The following is a 21,263-nucleotide window of genomic DNA, read 5'->3' on the forward strand; positions in this document are numbered from 1 at the left end:
TGGGAAACTGGAGCGTCTAAGGGAATTGCTTGTGTGACTTGTGGTTAGCCAATTGGGGTAAAACCAAAGTCCTCTCTGTCTGTCTGGTTTGGTTTGCCTTAGACGTGGAAAAACCCCAGCCTTGCTTTAAGCAATTTGGCACTTTCAGTTGGGTCCCACCAGAACCAGCATCGTTACACACCCTCAGCAAGTTTGCAGATGACACTAAACTGGGAGGAGAGGTAGATACGCTGGAGGGTAGGGATAGGCTACAGAGGGCCCTAGACAAATTAGAGGATTGGGCCAAAAGAAATCTGATGAGGTTCAACAAGGACAAGTGCAGAGTCCTGCACTTAGGACGGAAGAATCCAATGCACCGCTACAGACTCTGGGCCGAATGGCTCGGCAGCAGTTCTGCAGAAAAGGACCTAGGGGTTACACTAGATGAGAAGCTGCATATGAGTCAACAGTGTGCCCTTGTTGCCAACAAAGCCAATGGCATTTTGGGATGTATATGTAGGGGCATTGCCAGCAGATCGAAGGACGTGATCGTTCCCCTCTATTCGACACTGGTGAGGCCTCATCTGGAGTACTGTGTCCAGTTTTGGGTCCCACACGACAAGAAGGATGTGGAAAAATTGGAAAGAGTCCAGCGGAGGGCAACAAAAATGATTATGGGACTGGAACACATGACTTATGAGGAGAGGCTGAGGGACCTGGGATTGTTTAGTCTGCAGAAGAGTAGAATGAGGGGGGATTTGATAGCTGCTTTCAACTACCTGAGAGATGGTTCCAGAGAGAATGGTTCTAGACTATTCTCAGTGGTAGAAGAGGACAGGAAAAGGAGTAATGGTCTCAAGTTGCAGTGGGGGAGGTTTAGGTTGGATATTAGGAAAAACTTTTTCACTAGGAGGGTGGTGAAACACTGGAATGGGTTCCCTAGGGTGGTGGTAGAATCTCCTTCCTTAGAAGTTTTTAAGGTCAGGCTTGACAAAGCCTGGCTGGGATGATTTAGGGAGTGGCTACACTTGCAGATGTAGAGTGCTGTGAGTTAAACCAGCCTTCGTACAGTGCAGTAGGAAAAGCGCTGCAGTTTGTCCACACTGACAGCTGCAAGCGCACTGGTGTGGCTACATTTGTGGCACTTGCAGTGGCATTTGGAGGGATGCATTGTGGGCAGCTATCCCACAGAGCACCTCTTCCCATTCTGGCGCTGTGGCTTGTGCGAAGGGGGTGGGGAGTGCGGGGCATTCTGGGTCCTGTCCCAATGCCCCGTGATGCATCGCTTCACATCCCAGCAATCCCTGTGCTTCCGTCCACATTTGGCGCCATCTTTCAATGGTTTTTGTACTGTGCGCTCTGTCTTATCTTTCGGTCTGCGGGAATGGAGCTCAAACTGCTGAGGAATATGCTGACGAGTCTCACCAGCACATCACATTTGGCAGTTGAATTATTCCTTAAGATCCAAAGTGACAGTGAGGACTCCGACGATGATATCGACTCGAATGACGCAAACGACACGAGTTTGCTTGTGGCATTCCCGGACATGCTCACCACCGTGGAACGCTGCTTTTGGGCTCGGGAAACAAGCACTGAGTGGTAGGATCACATTGTCATGCAAGTCTGGGATGACAACCAGTGGCTGCAGAACTTTCAGATGAGAAAAGCCACTTTCATGGGACTATGGGAGAAGCTCGCCCTCACCCTGCGGCGCAAGGACACGAGATTGAGAGCTACCCTGATGGTGGAGAAGTGGGTGGCTATTGCAATCGGGAAGCTGGCAACTCCAGACAGCTACCGATTGGTCGCTAACCAATTTGGAGTGGGGAAGTTGACCGTTGGAATCGTGTTGATGCAAGTTTGCGGGGCCGTTAATCACATCCTGCTCAGAAGAACCGTGATTCCGGGTAACGTGCATGACATTGTGGCTGGCTTTGCACAAATGGGTTTCCCTAACTGTGGAGGGGTGATAGATTGGGACGCATATTCCAATTCTGGCACCAGCCCACCTAGCCTCCGAGTATGTTAATTGGACGGGCTATTTCTCTATGGTTCTCCAGGCGCTTGTGGATCACCGTGGGCATTTCATTGTCATTAATGCAGGCTGGCCTGGAAAGGTGCATGACACACGCATCTTTATTAACACTGGCCTGTTCAGGAAGCTGCAAGTTGGGACTTTTTTCCCAGACCAGAAGATCACCATAGGGGAAGTCGAAATGCCCATTGTGATCCTGGAGACCCCGCTTACCCATTGATGCCGTGCCTCATGAAACCCTACACAGGGAGCCTTGACAGCAGCAAGGAGTGGTTCAACAACAGGCTGAGCCAGTGCAGAATGACTCTGGAGTGTGCTTTTGGCCATTTAAAGGGTCGCTGTCGCTCTCTGTATGGGAAGCTGGATCTGGCTGATAACAGCATCCCCGCAGTTATAGCCGCGTGTGGTACCCTCCATAATATTTGTGAAGGGAAGGGTGAAAGATTCACTCAGGCATGGAACTCATAATTTCAACACCTGGAGGCTGAATTTGAACAGGCAGAGAGCAGGGCTATTAGAGGGGCCCAGGGCGGGGCTGCAAGGATTAGGGATGCCTTGAGGGAGCAATTTGAGGTTGAAAGCAAACAGTAATGTCTGGTGTGGTGCCCTGCACAGGAGTGAAGTGCAGTGGGAATCTGTGTTTGCTACGTATGATACACTGACTTGCAGTGCCTGTTGTTTTCCTGCGCTAAGGTTTCTTTTATGATATGCAATAATAAAGAATGTTTTCAAAGCCAAAAAATAAATTTATTGAAAAGAAACACAGCACAACTGCTTGGGAAACACAAAGGGCAAGGGGGTGGGGTGGGGAATGGTACAATCACAGATTTGTGTATGTCCTGTCTGGAGTGCTGTGCAATGCGTGCTGTACTTCAGGATGGCTATACTGCATGGTGATGGGGGTTGAGTCTGATGAAGTGAGCTGTAGCTCATGAAAGCTCATGCTCAACTAAATTGGTTAGTCTCTAAGGTGCCACAAGTCCTCCTTTTCTTTTTGGGTAAGGGTTGTAATTTTCAGGGCTGGGTGGTGAAGCTACAGGTGTTGGAGGCAGTGGGTGGTGGTAAGAACCCAGATGTTGGGGAAAGTGGTTTGGAGTGACATGGTGGCACAAGGGAAAGAGTTTTGGGACAAGAACTGCGGGGGGCGGTGGGCACGGTAGTGCTCCGCCTGCGTGGCTACGAGCACCTGGATTGAATCCGCTTGGCTCTCCATGATGCTTATCAGCCACTCTGTGCTTTGGTGCCGGCGATCCGCATTCTGCTGGTGGACCCTCCTTTCACTTTCTCGCCACTTCTGCACTTTTTTATTTTCATTAGTTGAATGCTGCATGACTTCATGCAGCATGTCCTCTTTGCTTCTACATGGCCTCTTCCTGATTCTTTGCAGCCTCTCAGCCATTGATAACACAGACGGCTGAGGTCTCAAGGGTTGCATCTGTAAAGGCAAAATTCAACACTTAACAGAGGCAGCATTGTTCACACCAGGCAGAGCAATGATTCCCCCGTACTCAAGGGCGAGCACAATCTACACAATAGCATAATTTGCCCATGCCAAAGTGAGCACACATAACCTATGGGAGCCCCAAAATGGTAAGTGAGCACAGGGTCAAGCATGTCTGATTGTTTCACAGCTGTACTGTCCTCTGGATTTCTGTGCCTTGAGGAGAGCCAACAGCGGCAGTGGGCCCCTATAACGAACACATTTTCCACAGGACTTCATCCTGGAAGATATCTTGCTGCTGAGGGTGACCAGGGAAGCAAGGGAGGATCTTCTACTACAATGCAGATTCCGCCCTGGCCCATATGCAGCTTGCCTATGTGCAGCAATGGTCCCCCCGCCCCCCACAGCACAGTGGCGCAGACATGTTAGCGTTACTGGGACAAGGAACACAGTAGCTCTCCCAAAAAACCTGCACAAGCGTATTGCCCAAGTTCTGGCTGAGACCTTTGAAGAGATCACTGAGGCCCATTACCATGATGTAAGAGAGCACATCAATCCCCTATTCTGCATCTAGGCATGCATGCAGCCCTAACCCTCCTCACCCCAAGAGCCTGCACCGAATAACTTCCTTCCCAAAATAAAAGCCGGTTACCGAAAACCTCCTCTGGTGTTTACCCTTCCCCAAGCACCGGCCGCCGCAACTGGCTACCTTTCTCCTGGCTTGAGAACAGCTCCTGGCTGCATGCATCTAGGGATGCCGGGGTGTCTTCCTGTGCCGGAGCACCCTCGCTCCCGCTTTGCTGCTCCTCCTCCTCCTCCTCCCGCCTTGTTGCACTGGGCTCTGAAGTGTCCATGGTGGTGCTTGGAGTGGAGGTGGGGAGTACGCCCCCAAGTATCGCATCCAGCTCTTTGTAGAAATGGCAGGTCGCGGGAGCAGCACCGGAGCGGCTGTTTGCCTCACGGGCTTTGCGGTAGGCATTCCGCAGCTCCTTCACTTTAACCCTGCACTGCAGGGCATCCTGGTCATGGCCCCTTTCCATCATATCCCTTGATATCTGCCCGAAGCGATCGTAATTCCTGCAGCTGCAGCGCAGCTGGGACTGGACAGCTTCCTCCCCCCGAACACTGATGAGTTGCAGCATCTCGCCATGGCTCTATATTGGGGATCACCTGGCGCATGGAGGCATGGTCACCTGGAAAGATTCGCTGATGAGAGCACTCCATGCCTGGCTGAGCAAACAGGAAGGGGATTTTCAAAATTCTCAGAGAATTTAAAGGGCGGGTCTGATGGTTGGTCACCTGAGGGCAGGGCAGTACAGATCAAAGCGATGACCAGAGTGGCTAGAACAGGCATTGTGGGATACTTCTGGAGGCTGATCACAGCGCCATAACAGACCAGGGCGTCCACACTGGCGCCGCGGTGCTCCAGCGGTGGCACAGAAAATGTTATTCTACTCGCCGAGGTGGAGTACCAGCAGTGCTGTAGCCGCGGAGTCAGAGCGCTCTACGTGCCTTGCCAGTGTGGACGTGTAGTGAGCTAGTGTGCCCGGGGCTCCTTTATTGCGCTGTAAGTCACAAGTGTAGCCAAGCCCTAAGTTGGGGATCGGTCCTGCTTTGAGCAGGGGGTTGGACTAGATGACCTCCTGAGGTCCCTTCCAACCTTGATATTCTGTGATTCTATGAACGACAGCTACCCACCCAAAAACTGCTTTTCTTCAAGTTCACAGCTTCTACCAATGGTTTTTGTGCACCCCTGCCTTCGAAAATGCTGACGGCTTAAGGGGATCGGCAGGAGATGGCGAGCTGGAAATGCTGGCAGGGTACCAGGGGAAGGCTACATGTAGTAGGGGATGGTAGAGGCTGGGGAGGAGCGAGACACCAGACTTTTTACACATGTAATAAAATAACCATCAAGTTTTTGGGTCATAGACCAACTACACACTGCAAATGTTACAAAGCACAACCGTTATCTCCATCCCACAGCTGGAGCAGAATTAAGGAGCATAGGCAGGCACCTTAACTCCTCATTGCTTCGTTTTCAGATATGTGAGTTTTGCTGGGCTTGACATTCTGGCAGGGTGCGTGGAACCTCTGGGCAACATTAACTCCACGGTTTGCCAGTGACTTAGCACACAAGGGAGCAGGAGACATGGACACAGCTCTGCTGCAGCTTGGAACAAAGACACGGGGTGCGAGGGAGGTGACTGTGTTTGTGAGAACCCCAGAGACTCAGCATCCCAGGAACTCACATAGGGATGCAGAGACAAAAGGAGGGCGAATCAAGATGGATCCCACAGAGTTGCTGGGCCACCATGGCCTCTGTCTTCAGCTCGGATTCTCTGATGCTGGATTCCAGCTAATTAATAAATATGACGCTAGGTCGTGACAGATACTGATTGCATTGCTCCCGGCGGGTAATGAACCATGACAGCCACATCCCAGAGGGCTTCCATCTTTTGGTAGGTGAAACCTGCCCAGCCTGGACCCCATGACCCCTCCCCAAACCTGAGAGGGATCCATGTGAAATCCCAGCCTCTGCATGGGCAAAACAAGCACAGAGTGTAGGGCACACATGCCTCGGGGGACAGGGCTGGGAGAGACACAGGCCAGAGGGAAGGATGCAGCCAAGGAGAGGTGCCCAGACTGGAGGCTCCCATCCCAGCAGAACCCTCTATCAAAGCCCATGGCCCACTTCTGGCTGTGCTCATGTTTCCTCAGAATTCTACTACACTGGCCCCAGGAAATCATTTCACCCCTCACTGCCCATGGAAGGAGCCTGATCGGCCTTGTGACTTCAGGGAGGTGCCCCCGGCTCAGGGCCAGCCACAGGCTCTGTTAATGGTTCATTCACTCAGGGTTAAGAGGCTGGAGCAGTCCTCAAGGGAGAGATCCAGTGGAGACGGGACCGCACTGCCTTCTCCAGGACTGCTCCTTACCCTAGCACAGAGACTGCCCAGGTGAGTGGAAGCTAGTTGGGCGACCCTAGCCCTGCACAGACCAGCCCTGGCATTGCTGGGGCCACAGACAGGGATTGTTATTGTAGGGTCTCTGGTGAACACGGTGGCTGCACCCTATCGTAGGTTTGTTATTGTAGAGATTGGAGGTTGCAGACACCCTGCCTGCTTCTGGGGTCACTTGGGGGTGTGGGGATAGACACACATAACTGAAGGGTTTCTCTTCTCCCCTCCTCCCAGGTGTCCCCTACATCACATTCCCGGGAAGCTGCCAAGGGCCCATCCTGACAGAGATGCTGATCCTGAGCTGCTCCTCCAAGCTGCAGCTGCTGGAGGCGACACTACGGAGGCGCCTGCCTGAGACGTTGCAGGTGACATGGCTGTGTCTAGCCCCACTGCCCGCACCCCCGGGACGGGACTCAACCCCCCAACCCCCGCCCCACCCATGGAGCAGAGAGCAGGGGAAGGTCCCTCTGACTCCCCTGGGAGATGGGTTAGAGAGCAGGTTGGAGGGGCAGACTCCCCCCAGGCACTGGCTGCTCAGCTCTCCTGGCCACCCACTCCTACCTCGCTCCTTATGTCTCCCACAGTCCAAACCCAGCACCAATTCCTGCTACTCATCCAGCGTAGCTGGCGGGACTTCCCCAGCCAATCACAGGGCAGGTTGGCCCCGTGCCAGCCAACCAGAGAGTTGAGTAGCTGTGGCTCCCTCCATGACTGTATGCCCATCACATGGCTCTAGTGTCTGTGGCGGGTCACCAGCCCCTTCAATTCCCCTCCCCCGACACACCTGACCTAAGGTTGCCAACTTTCTGACTGCAGAAACCTGAACACCCTTGCCCCACTGCTGCCCCAAGGCCCCGCCCCTTCCCCAAGGCCCCATCTCCTCTCACTCCCCCTTCCCTCCGTTGCTCGCTCTCCCCCACCCGCGCTCATTTGCTTATTTTCATTGGGCTGGGACAGGGGGTTGGAAGTGGGGGGTGACAGCTCCAGCTAGGGGTGAGAGCTGGGGATGAGGGGTTTGGGGTGCAGAAGGGAGCTACAGGCTGGGGCTGAGGAGCTTGTAGTGTGCTCCAGACTGGGGGTTAGGGTACAGGAGGGAGTGAGGGCTCTGGCAGGGGGTGTGGGCTCCGGGGTGGGGCCAGAAATGAGGGGCTCAGAGTGGGCTCCAGGCTGGGGCAGGGGGTTGGGGTGCAGAACGGGGTGAGAGCTCTGGCTGGGGGTGCAGGCTCTGGTGTGGGGCTGAGGATGAGGGGTCTGGGGTGCAGGAGGGGGCTCTGGGATGGGGCTGAGGGGTTTGGAGTGCGGGAGGAGGCTCAGGGTTGGGGCAGGGGGTTGGGAAGTGGGACAGGGCACAGAGTACAGTTTCTGGGAGGGAGTTTGTGTGCAGGACGGGGTTACGAGCTGGAGCAGGGGGTTGGGGCGCAGGAGGGAGTTCGGGGTGTGGGCTCCGGGTGGAGCTAACCTCAGGTGGCTCCCAGAAGCGATTGGCATGTCCAGCCCCTAGACAGAGGGGCCAGGGGGCTCTGCACGTTGCCCGCATCTGTAGGCTCCGCCCCTGCAGCTCCCATTGGCCACAATTCCCAGCCAACAGGAGCTGCAGAGCCGGTGCTCAGGGGAGCGGTAGCGTGCAGAGCTCCCTGGCTATCCCTGAGCCTAGGAGCCGGAGGGGGAAAATGCTGCAGCTTCCAGGAGCCGCACAGAGCCAGAGCAGGCAGGGAGCCTGGTTAGTCCCACTGTGCCACCGACTGGACTTTTACCAACCTGGCCAGCGGTGCTGACTGGAGCTGCCAAGGTCCATGAAAACCAGATGCCTGACAACCCTAACCCAGCCACGGTCAGGGTCTCCCCTATGATACCAGCCCAGGGCCACAAATCAGGGGTCAGACACCAAAAATCAGGAGAGTAACCCCAGCGGGAGGGGGCAGGAGACCACCATCTTCCCTGGCCTCGGCCAACTGAAATCGTTGTGAAGTGGTAGTCATCTTGACTAAGGGAAGCCTGTGGTGTCAGCCCCATTGGCAGGGATGGGAGAGGGTGGCCATTTTGAAGAAGGGCAAAAAACTGCCATGGTGCAGAAGATCACGAGATGCTGAAACCACCCGGTAAACATTGGGAGGCTCCTGACAGAGTCGTGAGAGCTGGAATTGCTGCCCTGCCCCCACCTCTAACCCTCACCACATCCATGTCACTGGCAGGTCCATGGCGCCGTGATGACCATAAATTGTGGGAACCCGGCAGCACAGGAGGTGCTGGTGGATTCGTGGCCTGAGTTCAAAGCCGTCCTCACACGGCCACGCAAAGAGGTGCTGCCCCTCAGCCACTGCGCTGCACCTGGGTGATCTAGCTCTCTCGGGTGTTGGGGAGTGGGACCTGGGGCCTTTCCCCTCTAGGTGGGCCATGGTGTGGGGGCCTGGCTAGGTCGGGGGCAGGAATTGGGATTCAGGTCCTTTCCCCTCTAGGTGGCCCCAGGGCGAGGACCAAACTGGTTTGGGGGGGCAGGGATTGGGATTAGGGACCTTTCCATTCTACAGCAGTAGTTCTCAACCTTTTGGGGCTTAGGACCCATTCGTAACTGTTTATGGCCTATTGTGATGCAGTAAATAGTCTGGGCGTGGAGGTCCCAGGGTGGTTTCTGTTGGATTCTGCCCCCTGTGGGGGGTTGGGTCCTGCCCAGCACTCACCCCACAATAGCAGCTCCCGTGGTGTGGGGCTGGCTGGGCTAGGCTCATTGCTCTGGCCATTGCAACCGCTGGGGTTTCAGTGCCGCTCAGGTTTGATCCCGCCCCCCTAACTGGACCAAATTTGTGAGAGTGGAGTTGTGCCCTGGCTCATGGGGCTGCAGTACCACTCACTCAAATTTGGCCTACCCAGACTCCCATTGTCATGGTGGCTGGGCCAAACCTGAATGCCACCAGGACCCCAGATGTTGCAGTGCCTGGAGCAGGGAGCCGAGTCCAGCCAGCGCCATGGGACAGTAGCCACAGGAGCTGCCATGGGACCCTTTGAAATATTCTGGCAACCCATTTTTGGGTCCCGACCCACAGTTTTGAGAAACTCTGCACAGGGGAACCGCAGGTTGGGAGCCAAACTGTCTCAGGGAGGGCTGGGATTGGGATTTGGGGCCTTTCCCTTCTAGGGGGCCCCCAAGCAGGGGACTGGCTGGCTCGGGAGCGGGGGGCAGGCAGATCAGTCATTCCATTAAGAGTTTCCACTTCTTGGCTCCATGTCTCCCCTGGCAGGTGGCATTGGATGACTCTGATTTCTACACCAACATGTACGCGGCATACTACCGGGACCTGGGTGCCTACAGGGCCCTGCTGGGCAGCGCCGTCAACTGGAACCAGGCCTTCTGTATCCACGGTAATGTGGGCCTCACAGCACCAGGGAGAGCACCACAAAGACTGAGCATATAAATCCTGCGTGGGCCCAACCCCAGGATCCTGCCCTACTGTGCCAGCCCCAAAGCCCTCCACTGCCCCTCCCCCAGGCTGCAAGGCTGCTGCCATGAGCCCTGTGCAGGGCAGGTACTTATGGGGTAGCCCCTTGCCAGTGCTGGGCTGAGATCAGATCACCTGACCACATCCTTCTCCCTGAGGCCTGGGGCTGGTAGGTTTGGAAGCTCAGACTCCTGCCCCTCCTGCCCCCTGTCCCAGGCTGGGCTCCCCACACATATGGGCCCTTTTGTCACCACCATTCAGTCCCTGTCCCCACTGCTCATGGCCCGTTGCTGCCCCCTGCAGGGCTCCGGGACGGGCTCTACGAGGCCTCGAGGGACATCGCCAACACTAAAGGGGTCAAGCTGGAGGTGTTCCGCTACTTCACTTATTTTCACCCAGATCCCAACACCTTGCCTGAAATCCAGTCAGTGTCTGCTTGCGCCAGAGGGCCCCATGGGAGGGGTGGGGTTGGTAGAGAAGGGGACAGTCTGCACGGTGAGGGAATTGGCCAGTATGGTGCTGGGATGCCTAAGATGTGGTTGGCTATTACCCATGCAGGACCTGGGGCACTGGGGTCCTATTGCCAGCAGTATAAACCCTGTAGGTTGGCACTGAGCCTAACCTCCTTCAGGGACCTTGCAGGGACTGGGGAGCGTAGCCATGGGGTGGGGACAACCATGGGGAGGGAGATCCCTGTTCAGCTCCTGCACAGGGCCCCAGCCTCTGCCAGGAAACCCTGATGCAAATGGCTTCTATGCCACCAATGGGACCCCATCCGTGGCCCCTGGGGACCAGGCACTTCTGCAATCAGCCAGCCCTGGCAGGGTTTGGGCAGCGAGAGGCCGTGCTCCCCCCATCCCTACACCATGTCTCACCTGGCCAAAGGGACATTAGGCAGTGTGGGTTAGTGGGGAAAGGCCCCGTATCCCACTCCCCACCCTCTGAGCCAGCCATTTCCCTCCTCCACTTGGCTTTAGCAATCCCCTCTCCTGAGTCCCAGGAGTTTCACTGGGCAGCCCATCTTACAATCACCTACATGGGAATTCCCCCCTGCCTGTGTGTCTCCGAGACCTCCTGGGGAAGATCAGCCAATCAGAGCTCCTGCAGTAAGATCTCCTTCCCCCCACTCCCTGCAGTAATGTGACACCTTTCTCACAGAAGGGAAGGAGGGAGCAGGAATTGCTCAGCATCTCAGGATGGCTCCACTCCCTCTCCCCACACCCTCCCACACCCAAACTCCCTCCCGGAAGCTGTACCCTGCACCCGGTCCCACTCCCCAACTCCCTGCCCCAGCCCTGAGCCTGTGAGCAATGGGGACAGGATGGTGCACATGTTGCCCCCATCCCAGGAACACCTGGCCTGGGAGGGGAAGAGGGGAGCCCGCTGCAGCCCCCACTGGATTGGGAGGGGGCAGAACAACACCAGGAGGAGCAGAAGGGAGGCTGGGGGGGCTAGGAAGAGTTGATGGGCACCTGGCTGGGAACAGAACTGATGGAGCAGAATTAATTGCTGGGCAGAAGATCCCAAATCACCATAATAAATCTGGGACTGTTGATAACACTGTCACAACCAGGTGTCGAGGGAGTTCAGCTATCAAGGGAGACCAGCAATCATAGTCATCTTTTTAAAAAAACCTCACGATATTAGGGCCAATCTCATGATGTTGGGGTCTAATTCGCGATCGCTAACCCTTGGGGATTGGCCCTGCTGTTCTCTGCCTCCCCAGACTAGACCCGGCTGTGAGGTTGTCGACCCTGGATGTCTCCCACCTCGACCTGATGAATGAGATGTGGCCCTATGGGGGAAACAAGTACAGCAAGAGGTTCCTGGAAAGACTGATCCGCCACTTCCCCAGTTTCTGCCTCCTAGACTCTGCTGGCCACCTTCTCAGCTGGACTGTTTCAGACCCATATGGTGCCATGGGGCGTAGCGTCACTATGCCCGAGCACCGGGGACGCGGTTACAATGGGGTGCTGAACAACTTGATAGCCAAGCGGTTGCACGCACTAGGCTATCCCAGCTACGGCCACGTGGCCGTGGACAACTACCCCATGCAGAGGCTGCAGGAGAGGCAGAGCTTCCAGCGCCAGCCCAACTTGTGCCACTTCATCCTCCACAACGCAGCACTGCACAGAACCCCCACGTTAACCCCCAGCCCAGCCCCGGGTACAGCCTCCGCATGAGTCCCCAGCCCAGCCACCCAGGGGACCTGCCAGGCTGGGACTAACGGAAGCCAAGGGAGGGGGGTGTGGGAGTCTGGAGATCAGTTACTTGTGGAACCAGTAACATCTCCCAGCTCCAGCCTCACAAGGGATCTGCTACCCTCATGCCCAAAGGCCTTGCCCTCCCTCACAGCCCTGTACCCAGCTTTACAGGGTCTGTCCTACTCTCCCGAGCCCCATAACCTGCCCTTCTTGGTAGAGCCTATCCCCCCAGACCCATACACACAGCACCCCCATCCAGTGGTTTCCCCAGGAATTGAAATTGGGGGGGTGTTTGAATTTACGGGGGGGGGTGTCAGGGCCGATGAGGGGTGAGACTATGAGGGTGAAGGTGGGCAGTATGGCACCATAGTAAAAACTGAAAAATGTTTCATGACCATTTTATTAGATTTAACTCATGTTTTAAAATCATCACACAAATTAAAGTTGGCTACTCAAGCCTTCTATGAAGCACTACGTCTACATTCTTCTTGGTTTCTTGTTATAATTTTCCACAACTCTGTTAATGAATTTCTTGAATGCAATGCGTTCATCTTTGGCGGCTTCTCATGTGTCCGGTACTTCTATTCCTTCAATTGATATGCTCAGCAGTTCATTCACATGATTAGGCAGAGGGCGACTTCTTTCAGAACACAAAATGCTATTCAATGATGAAAAAGAACTGTAGCTGTTGTGACTGGGAGTAGCAAAAGATGAATTCCTACTTCTTTCAGCCCAGGAAACAGAGCACAAAGATCGGGTTGAGCCACTAGTGATGATAAAAAAGAAGTTGAAGTCAAATCTTCATTTATTCGTTGTATGATATTCCACTCCGTGTTCAAATTCTCTATTCTGTCCTGAGCACATGGCAGGCCCATTGATGGTAGCGTCTCACTCCACTCAACTGTCAGTGTTTTGTAAGACAGGGATCTGTAAAAGCTACGCAGAAGTTGAGTAGAATCTAGAAGTCTCTATTGTAGATTTTTAAGAATCAAGTTTGTGTACTTTTTCAGTTGTCTTAACAAACACTTCTTGTCTTCTTCACTTAAGGATTCAGTATAAATGCCTTCATCAGTCAACTTCTGGACTGAAGTCTTGGCTTCTTCCAGTATTTTTTCAATGGATAGCTCTCTGATTGATCCAAATGTAGTTTCTATTGATGGACAAAGATCTACTACTATTGTAGCAGATGCCTGGATGGCATTGTTTAATGACCCAAGTGGTTTCAACAGTAGACTACAAGAGAGAGAATGGCAATAGTCTTCTCTGAACGTAGTAGCAAAAGTAATCCACCAGCCTCACTTCTTAGATCCATCCCATCTTGGTAGATACTTTCCAAAGCCAGTAATAACGGCTTGAGTAATTTTAAGACAACAGCCAAGGCTCGCTCATGAGAAAGCCAGCAGGTTTTCCCAGGTTGGACTAATTTGAACTTCAGTCCCAGTCTATCTTCTATATTTTCCAAGATATTGTCTTTTTGGACTCTTGCTGAAAAAAGAATATAATGAAGACATTAAATTTATAGCTTTTTTTAATGTCTTTTGAAGATTCTGCAGCTTGTACTAGTGCTAGTTGGAGAAGATGGCCTCCGCAGTGTGCATAGGAGAGACTAGGGTTACACTTTTCTCTGAGCACAGCTTGTGCTCCACCATGTCTTCCAGAGAAGTTTGCAGCTCCATCAAATGCACAAGCAGCCATCTGTTTGGGGTCCAATTGACAAGCATTTAACTCTTCTAAGATGTGGGTTGTCACAGATGCAGCCGATGTGTTTTCTATAACTTGAACATCTAGAAATGCATCTACGGGCCTACCCCTGACATCAAGATAACGCACACAATGACTTAAAACTTGATGCCCATTTGCATTGGCACATTCATCACCTCAGTCGCTGGAAAAATCATGGAGCAGGTCCTCAAGGAATCAATTCTGAAGCACTTAGAGGAACAGTCAGCATGGATTCACCAAGGGCAAGTCATGCCTGACTAATCTAATTGCCTTCTATGACGAGATAACTGGCTCTGTGGATGAGGGGAAAGCGGTGGACATGCTGTTCCTTGACTTTAGCAAAGCTTTTGATAGGTCTCCCACAGTATTCTTGCCAGCAAGTTAAAGAAGTATGGACTGGATGAATGGACTATAAGGTGGATAGAAAGTTGGCTAGATTGTCGGGCTCAACAGGTAGTGATCAAGGGCTCCATGTCTAGTTGGCAGCCGGTATCAAGTGGAGTGCCCAAGGGTCGGTCCTGGGGCCGGTTTTATTCAATATCTTCATAAATGATCTGGAGGATGGTGTGGATTGCACCCTCAGCAAGTTTGCAGATGACACTAAAGTGAGAGGAGAGGTAGATACGCTGGAGGGTAGGGATAGGCTACGGAGGGCCCTAGACAAATTAGAGGATTGGGCCAAAAGAAATCTGATGAGGTTCAACAAGGACAAGTGCAGAGTCCTGCACTTAGGACGGAAGAATCCAATGCACCGCTACAGACTCTGGGCCGAATGGCTCGGCAGCAGTTCTGCAGAAAAGAACCAAGGGGTTATAGTAAACGAGAAGCTGGATATGAGTCAACAGTGTGCCCTTGATGCCAAGAAAGCCAATGGCATTTTGGGATGTATAAGTAGGGGCATTGCCAGCAGATCGAGGAACGTGATCGTTCCCCTCTATTCGACTTTGGTGAGGCCTCATCTAGAGTACTGTGTACAGTTTTGGGCCCCACATGACAAGAAGGATGTGGAAAAATTGGAAAGAGTCCAGCGGAGGGCATCAAAAATGATTAGGGGACTGGAACACATGATTCATGAGGAGAGGCTGAGGGAACTGGGATTGTTTAGTCTGCAGAAGAGAAGAATGAGGGGGGATTTGATAGCTGCTTTCAACTACCCGAAAGGGGGTTCCAAACAGGATGGATCTAGACTGTTCTCAGTGATAGCTGATGACAGAACAAGCAATAATGGTCTCAAGTTGCAGTGGGGGAGGTTTAGGTTGGATATTAGGAAAAACTTTTTCACTCGGAGGGTGGTGAAACACTGGAATGCGTTACCTAGGGAGGTGGTGGAATCGCCTTCCTTAGATATTTTTAAGGTCAGGCTTGACAAAGCCCTGGCTGGGATGATTTAGTTGGGGATTGGTCCTGCTTTGAGCAGGACCTCCTGAGGTCCCTTCCAGCCCTGATATTCTCTGATTCTATGATTGTATCAAAAGCTTTGCTAAAGACAAGGAATAACATGTCCACTGCTTTCCCCTTATCCACAGAGCCAGTTATCTCATCATAGAAGGCAATTAGGTGAGTCAGGCATGACTTTTCCTTGGTGAATCCATGCTGACTGTTCCTGATCACTTTCCTCTCCTCTAAGTGCTTCAAAATGGATTCCTTGAGCACCTGCTCCATGATTTTTCCAGGGACTGAGGTGAGGCTGACCGGCCTGTAGTTCCCTGGATCCTCCTCCTTCCCTTTTTTAAAGATGGGCACTACATTAGCCTTTTTCCAATCATCTGGGATCTCCCCCGATCACCATGAGTTTTCAAAGATAATGGCCAATGGCTCTGCAATCACATCTGCCAGCTCCTTTAGCACTCTCAGATACAGCGCATCCGGCCCCTTGGACTTGTGCTCATCCAGCTTTTCTAAATAGTCCCGAACCACTTCTTTCTCCACTGAGGGCTGGTCACCTCCTCCCCATACTATGCTGCCCAGTGCAGTACTCTGGGAGCTGACCTTGTTTGTGAAGACAGAGGCAAAAAAAAGCATTGAGTACATTAGCTTTTTCCACATCCTCTGTCACTAGGTTGTCTCCCCCATTCAGTATGGGGCCCACTCTTTCCCTGACCTTCTTCTTGTTGCTAACATACCTGTAGAAACCCTTCTTGTTACTCTTAACATCCTTGCTAGCTGCTACTCCAGGTGTGATTTGGCCTTCTTGATTTCACTCCTGCATGCCTGAGCAATATTTTTATGCTCCTCCCTGGTCATTTGTCCAAGCTTCCACTTCTTGTAAGCTTCTTTTTTATGTTTAAGATCAGCAAGGATTTCACTGTTAAGCCAAGCTGGTTGCCTGCCAAATTTACTGTTCTTTCTACACATCGGGATGATTTGTTCCTGCAACTTCAATAACTTTTCTTTAAAATACATAAAATTTATTTGGGCATAAGCTTTCGTGGGCTATAACCCACTTCATCAGATGCATGGAGTGAAAAATACAATAAGCAGAATATACATTAGAGCACATGAAAGGATGGGAGTTGCCTTACCAAGTGGGGGGTCAGTGCTAATGAGGCCAATTCAGTTAGGGTGGATGTGGCCATTGCCAACAGTTGACAAGAAGCGGTGAATATCAACAGAGGGGAAATTACTTTTTGTAGTGACCCAGCTGGGTTTGTCCCTGCCTGTGGATGGCTGTGTAAGTGCAGTGTGTATCAGAGGTTTGTAGCTTGACATCAGCATCACAGTGTGAGAGTCAGACCAAGCCGGTGGCTTTGGAGGACTCAGCGGTCCCATAGTCCAGATTGCACACTGGGGACCCTGTCAAAAGGGACTCCCTGCTTCAGCCCCCATATAGGGACCCTAACACTGGAGGTGTCATTTCAGAAAAACTCAGGGGGCTGGGGGTTGAACATTACAGGTGATAATATCCTGCAACGCAAGGTGGGGCAAAAAGTGGAGCAGATAGACCTATTAAAAGTTGGGGGGGGGGGGTACCAAGGCCCGGGGGGGGGGGCGGGGAGGAAATGTCTCCTTACGCCATAGCAAATGAGGCCTGACTCGCACATCTAGAGATCTGCACCCTGGCAAGCAGCCCAGGCAAAGCACAGACAGCCACCGACCACATTTCCTCCACTAGCCATCAGCCCCATGCCACAGCTCTGCCAGCCACAAGGGCCCAGCCTGGGCAGGGGCGTCCTCCCTCTCCAAAGCCTGTTCAGTCATTGGTGGCTCACTCAGGCCCCCAGCAAAGGGTCTGGCTCCCGAGGGCACTCTGGGAATAGAGAGAAGCAAGGGAGGCGACTGTGTTTGTGAGAACCCCAGAGACTCAGCATCCCAGGAAGTCACATGGGAATGCAGAGATAAGAGGAGGGAGAGCCAAGATGGATCCCTGAGAGCTGCAGGTATTGAGGCAGTTGTTGCTGCCAACACAACCTCTGCCTTCAGCTCGGCTTTGCCAAGACAACCTGAGGATTCTCTGATACAGGATTCCAGCTGAGTAATAAATGTGACGCTGAGTTGCTGCAGATACGGATTGCATTGTGCACAGCAGGTAACGAACCATGACAGCCCCTTGCCATCTTGTCATAGGTAGAAATCCGCCCAGCCTGGACCTCTTGGCTGCTCCCCAATACTGATAGGGACCCATGCAAGATCCCAGCCAGAGCATGATGAGCAAATCAGGCACAGAGCCTCCTAGGGCACACATGCCTCAGGGGACCGGGCTGGGGGAGACACAGAGCAGAGGAAAGCACAAAGCCAAGGAGAGGGGCCCAGATTGGGGGCTCCCAGCACAACCCTCAAATCAAAGCAATAGACAGAAACTGAAAGCTAGGAAGGAGCTGCTCTGTGGGAGCCCAGGGCTGGGACAGCAAGGGCTGTCGGTCGGGACTGAGGGGCACCAGCAGAACTGGTTTGCCCATGCCCCACTCTTGGCTGTGCTTGTGTTTCCTCAGAATTCTACTCCACTGGCCCCAGGAAATCGTTTCACCCCTCACTGCCCATGGAAGGAGCCCGATGGTGCCTTGCAATTGCAGGGACGTGGCTGCCACAGCTCCAGGCCAGGCACAGACTCTGTTAATGGTTCACTTGCTCAGGGATAAGAGGCTGGAGTAGCCCCAAGGGAGAGCAAGACATGGCGGGGACAGGGCCACCAGCCACTGCCAGGCAGGGACCTCACTGCCCCCCAGGCACCCTGTCTGCCAAATTCTCCAAGGTTCCCCTTACCCCAGGTGAATGGGAGCTACTGGGACTCCCGAGTCCTGCACAGACCTGCCCTGGCATGGCTGGGGCCAGACACACAGACAGGGATTGCTACTGTAGGATCTTTGGTGAGTACAGAGACTGGCTTCTTATTGTAACCCTTCTGCCAGGCCAAGCTGATAGCAGCAAGGGCCGGGTTCAGTACACAGGGGCTCCCTCTCATCAAAGCAAATGCAAAACTGGCTCGAGCCCCCACCCAGTGACCTGGGAAAATCTTACACACCCCCTGGGCGCCTCAAAGAGGCAATACTTCCCCTCTCGCAAGCACAGAGTCTCGGTGTAGTAGAGAATCTTTAATAACATGAGGTAAACAACATCAGCATTAAATTGGGGAAACACCACAACTAGTGTTCATTAACCAAACCATGAGCAAAGACCCACCCCAGAAAATTGGGCCACATCCTTTCCCTCGGGTTCTTGAGTCCCAGAACCCAAACGTCTCTTGAGTCCAGCAATCCACAAATCACCCAAAGACCAAAAAGTCCAGCCCCAGAGTTCAAAAGTTCATCTGCAGAGTGTTACTCCCCAGTCTGGCTAAAATGTGCCTGTGTGTGGGGAAAAGAGGTAAGGGGCACCTTACGTGTCCTGAAGCTGACTGCCCCACAGGGCTCTGCTCCACCACGACCGGCTCCGCTCTGCACAGCTCGCCGTCTCATGAACACACTGCTGTCTCACGAATGGCTCCGCTCCACCACGACCAGCTCCACTCAGCTCGCCATCTCACAAACCGCTCCACTCTGCACAGCTCACCATCTCCCGAACACTCCACCAGCCTATCCACAAACAGCACCGCTGCACTCTAGATCTTCCGGCTCCCACCTACTTGACACAGTGCTCAGTGATTTCAGCTCATTGTAGTGGGAGCCTTAGTGCTGGTGCACCATAAAGCCAAAGTGAATGCAGTACAGTACCTGTAACAAGACTCTTAATAGACCCAAAATTAGCTCTGACATTCCACAGTGGAGAGAGACAGAGGTTCAATTGGTGCTTCAGGCCCTCACAGAGAGGCCCACACCACCAGGTACTAATACCTATCTCAAATCTCTCTCAAGTCACAGAGTTTTGGAACCCATGTCCCAGGTACTAATACCTATCTCAAATCTCTCTCAAGTCACAGAGTTTTGGAACCCATGTCCCTTGCCTAGCGAGTGCTACTCAGTTGATGGTGAGTCCCTCCATCATAACAAAAGGCCAAGTACAGTTCCAAGCACAGTTCCCATAATCAGGGTAATAACAATTTATTCTTCCCGCCCCAATAACAGAGACACTGGGGATCCCACAACAGCCAAAGTGACCATTTGGGCCAGGGTGGATGTGCCTATGCAAATGAGATCAGCCCCTGAAATTCTTTTCCACAACTTGCCACACCTCACCACCAGATGTCAGGGTGGAGCCCATCCTGACTCTGCTTACATTATTGTAGGGTCTCTGGGGAGCACAGGGGCTGCACCCAGACTGCTTTATTGCAGGTTTGTTATTGCAGGGGTGGGAGGTTACACACACCCTGCCAGCTTCTGGGGTGACATGGGGGGATAGACACAGGTAACTGATGGGTTTCTCTCCTTCACCCACCCAGGTGCCCCCCACGCCACACCCGCTGGAATCTGCCAAGGGTCCGTCCCCATCAGAGATGCTGATCCTGAGCCGCTCCTCCAAGCTGAGGCTGCTGGAGGGGACACTGTGGAGGCACTTGCCTGAGATGCTGCCGGTGACATGGCTGTGCCTAACCCCACTGCCCGCACCCCAGGGCCAGGACTCAACCCTCCTGCCCCTCCATGGGGCAGAGAGCAGGGGAAGGTCCCTCTGACTCGCCTGGGAGATGGGTTAGAGATCAGGCTGGAGAGGCAGGCCCCTCCCCCGCAGATGCTGGCTGCTCTCCCAGCCACCCGCTCCTCCCTCGTGCCTCCCAAAGTCCAAACCCAGCTCCAATTCCTGCTGCTCACCCAGTGTAGCCGGTGGGACCTCCCCAGCCAATCACAGGGCAAGTTGGCTCCATATCAGCCAATCACATCACAGGCAGGCCAGGCACCGTGTCAGCCAATCACTGCATGGGCGGCCTCCATGACAGCTAATCAGAGAGCTGGGTAGCTCTGCCTTCCTCCATGGCTCCATGCCCATCACATGACTCAAGTGTGTGTGGGGTCACCAGCCCCCTTGTCCTCCCCCACCCTCCCATGCCCAGGGTCTCCCCTGAGATACCAGCCCAGAGGCCACAAATCAGGGGTCAGACCCCAAAAGTCAGGATAGTAAACCTGGGGGGACTGGGGAAGAAGAGGCAGGCCCCCACAGCTTCCCCACTCATATGCCCTGCCCCACGTCTCCCCCCAACACTCACTTCCTCCACATACCTGCACCCTCCCTGACCCTCACACTGATCCCTAGTGTCACCCCACATGCCCCCACTCGTCCCCCAATCCTCTGTCCTTGCTGCTCCCCACATTCTCCTGCAACCCCCCAGTCTGTGCTTCCCAGAGCCTGGAGGAAGCCATTTTCCCTGGCCTTTGCCCCCTGAAATCATCGTGAGGTGGCAGTCATCTTGATTAAGGGCAGCCTGTGGTGTCAGCCCAATTGGCAAGGATGGCCATTTTTGAGAAGGGAAAAATACTCCCCAAAGGCACAGAATATCATGAGACTCTGAAACCCCCTGATAAATAATGGGAGGCTCCTGACAGAGTCACGAGAGCGGGAATTTCTGCCCCTCCACCAGCTCTGACCCCTGCCCCATGTCTTTGGCAGGTCCTCGGTGCCATGATGACCATAAACCACGGGAACCCGGCTGGGTACGAGGTGCTGGTGGATTCGTGGCCTGAGTTCAAAGCTGTCCTTACCCGGCCACACAGAGAGGTGCCTCCCCTCAGCCATTGCGCTGCACCTGGGGGCCTGCGGGAATTGGGGGGTGGGGAGTAGGACATGGAGCCTTTCTCCTCTAGGCAGGGGCCAGCCTCGCTCGGAGGGGGAGGATTGGGATTTGAGGCCTTTTCCTTCTAGGGGGCCCCAAAGTGGGGGCCAGGCTGGCTCGGGGCAGGAAGGGGGGGTCGGTCGGCAGATCAGTCATTCCATTGGGAGTTCCCCACTCTGCTCCATGTCTCCACCAGCAAGTGGCATCGGATGTCTCCGATTTCTACACCAACATGTTGGGGACACTGAGGCATGGCCACTAGGTAACTCGAGGGGATGGAAGACCATGAGTGTCGATGAAGCCCCCTCGCACTAGGCCCAAGTGTCCTTCCCCCCCCCCCCCCCCCCCCGCCT

General features: G+C 53.7%; 1 protein-coding gene and 1 long non-coding RNA gene across 2 annotated transcripts; one reads left to right on the forward strand and one right to left on the reverse strand.

Annotated features, from left to right (window-relative positions):
- Positions 1 to 2,739: 2,739 nt before the first annotated feature.
- LOC142072313 (uncharacterized) lies at positions 2,740 to 20,282 on the reverse strand. The gene is made up of 2 exons (XR_012668710.1): positions 18,592 to 20,282; positions 2,740 to 3,449 (listed from the first exon to the last, which is right to left on the reverse strand). It is a non-coding gene; the product is annotated as an uncharacterized LOC142072313 (long non-coding RNA).
- Positions 6,296 to 12,524, forward strand: LOC125638935 (glycine N-acyltransferase-like protein 3). Its single transcript, XM_048855245.2, has 6 exons — positions 6,296 to 6,412; positions 6,650 to 6,780; positions 8,608 to 8,715; positions 9,652 to 9,772; positions 10,153 to 10,273; positions 11,576 to 12,524. The coding sequence occupies exons 2-6, from the start codon at positions 6,703 to 6,705 to the stop codon at positions 12,030 to 12,032; spliced, it is 885 nt and encodes a 294-aa protein (XP_048711202.1). The 5' UTR covers positions 6,296 to 6,412; positions 6,650 to 6,702; the 3' UTR covers positions 12,033 to 12,524.
- Positions 20,283 to 21,263: the final 981 nt, after the last annotated feature.

The sequence above is a fragment of the Caretta caretta genome, chromosome 6, assembly GCF_965140235.1.
Source record: "Caretta caretta isolate rCarCar2 chromosome 6, rCarCar1.hap1, whole genome shotgun sequence".
In the NCBI taxonomy this organism is placed as follows: Eukaryota; Metazoa; Chordata; order Testudines; family Cheloniidae; genus Caretta; species Caretta caretta.

Excerpts from the sequence above, each read along its gene's own strand:
- LOC125638935 (XM_048855245.2), top strand. The coding sequence starts at position 6,703 with ATGCTGATCCTGAGCTGCTCCTCCAAGCTGCAGCTGCTGGAGGCGACA. Across the intron at positions 6,781-8,607 it reads GCCTGCCTGAGACGTTGCAG|GTCCATGGCGCCGTGATGAC; the intron begins GTGACATGGCTG and ends TGTCACTGGCAG. Across the intron at positions 9,773-10,152 it reads CCAGGCCTTCTGTATCCACG|GGCTCCGGGACGGGCTCTAC; the intron begins GTAATGTGGGCC and ends TGCCCCCTGCAG.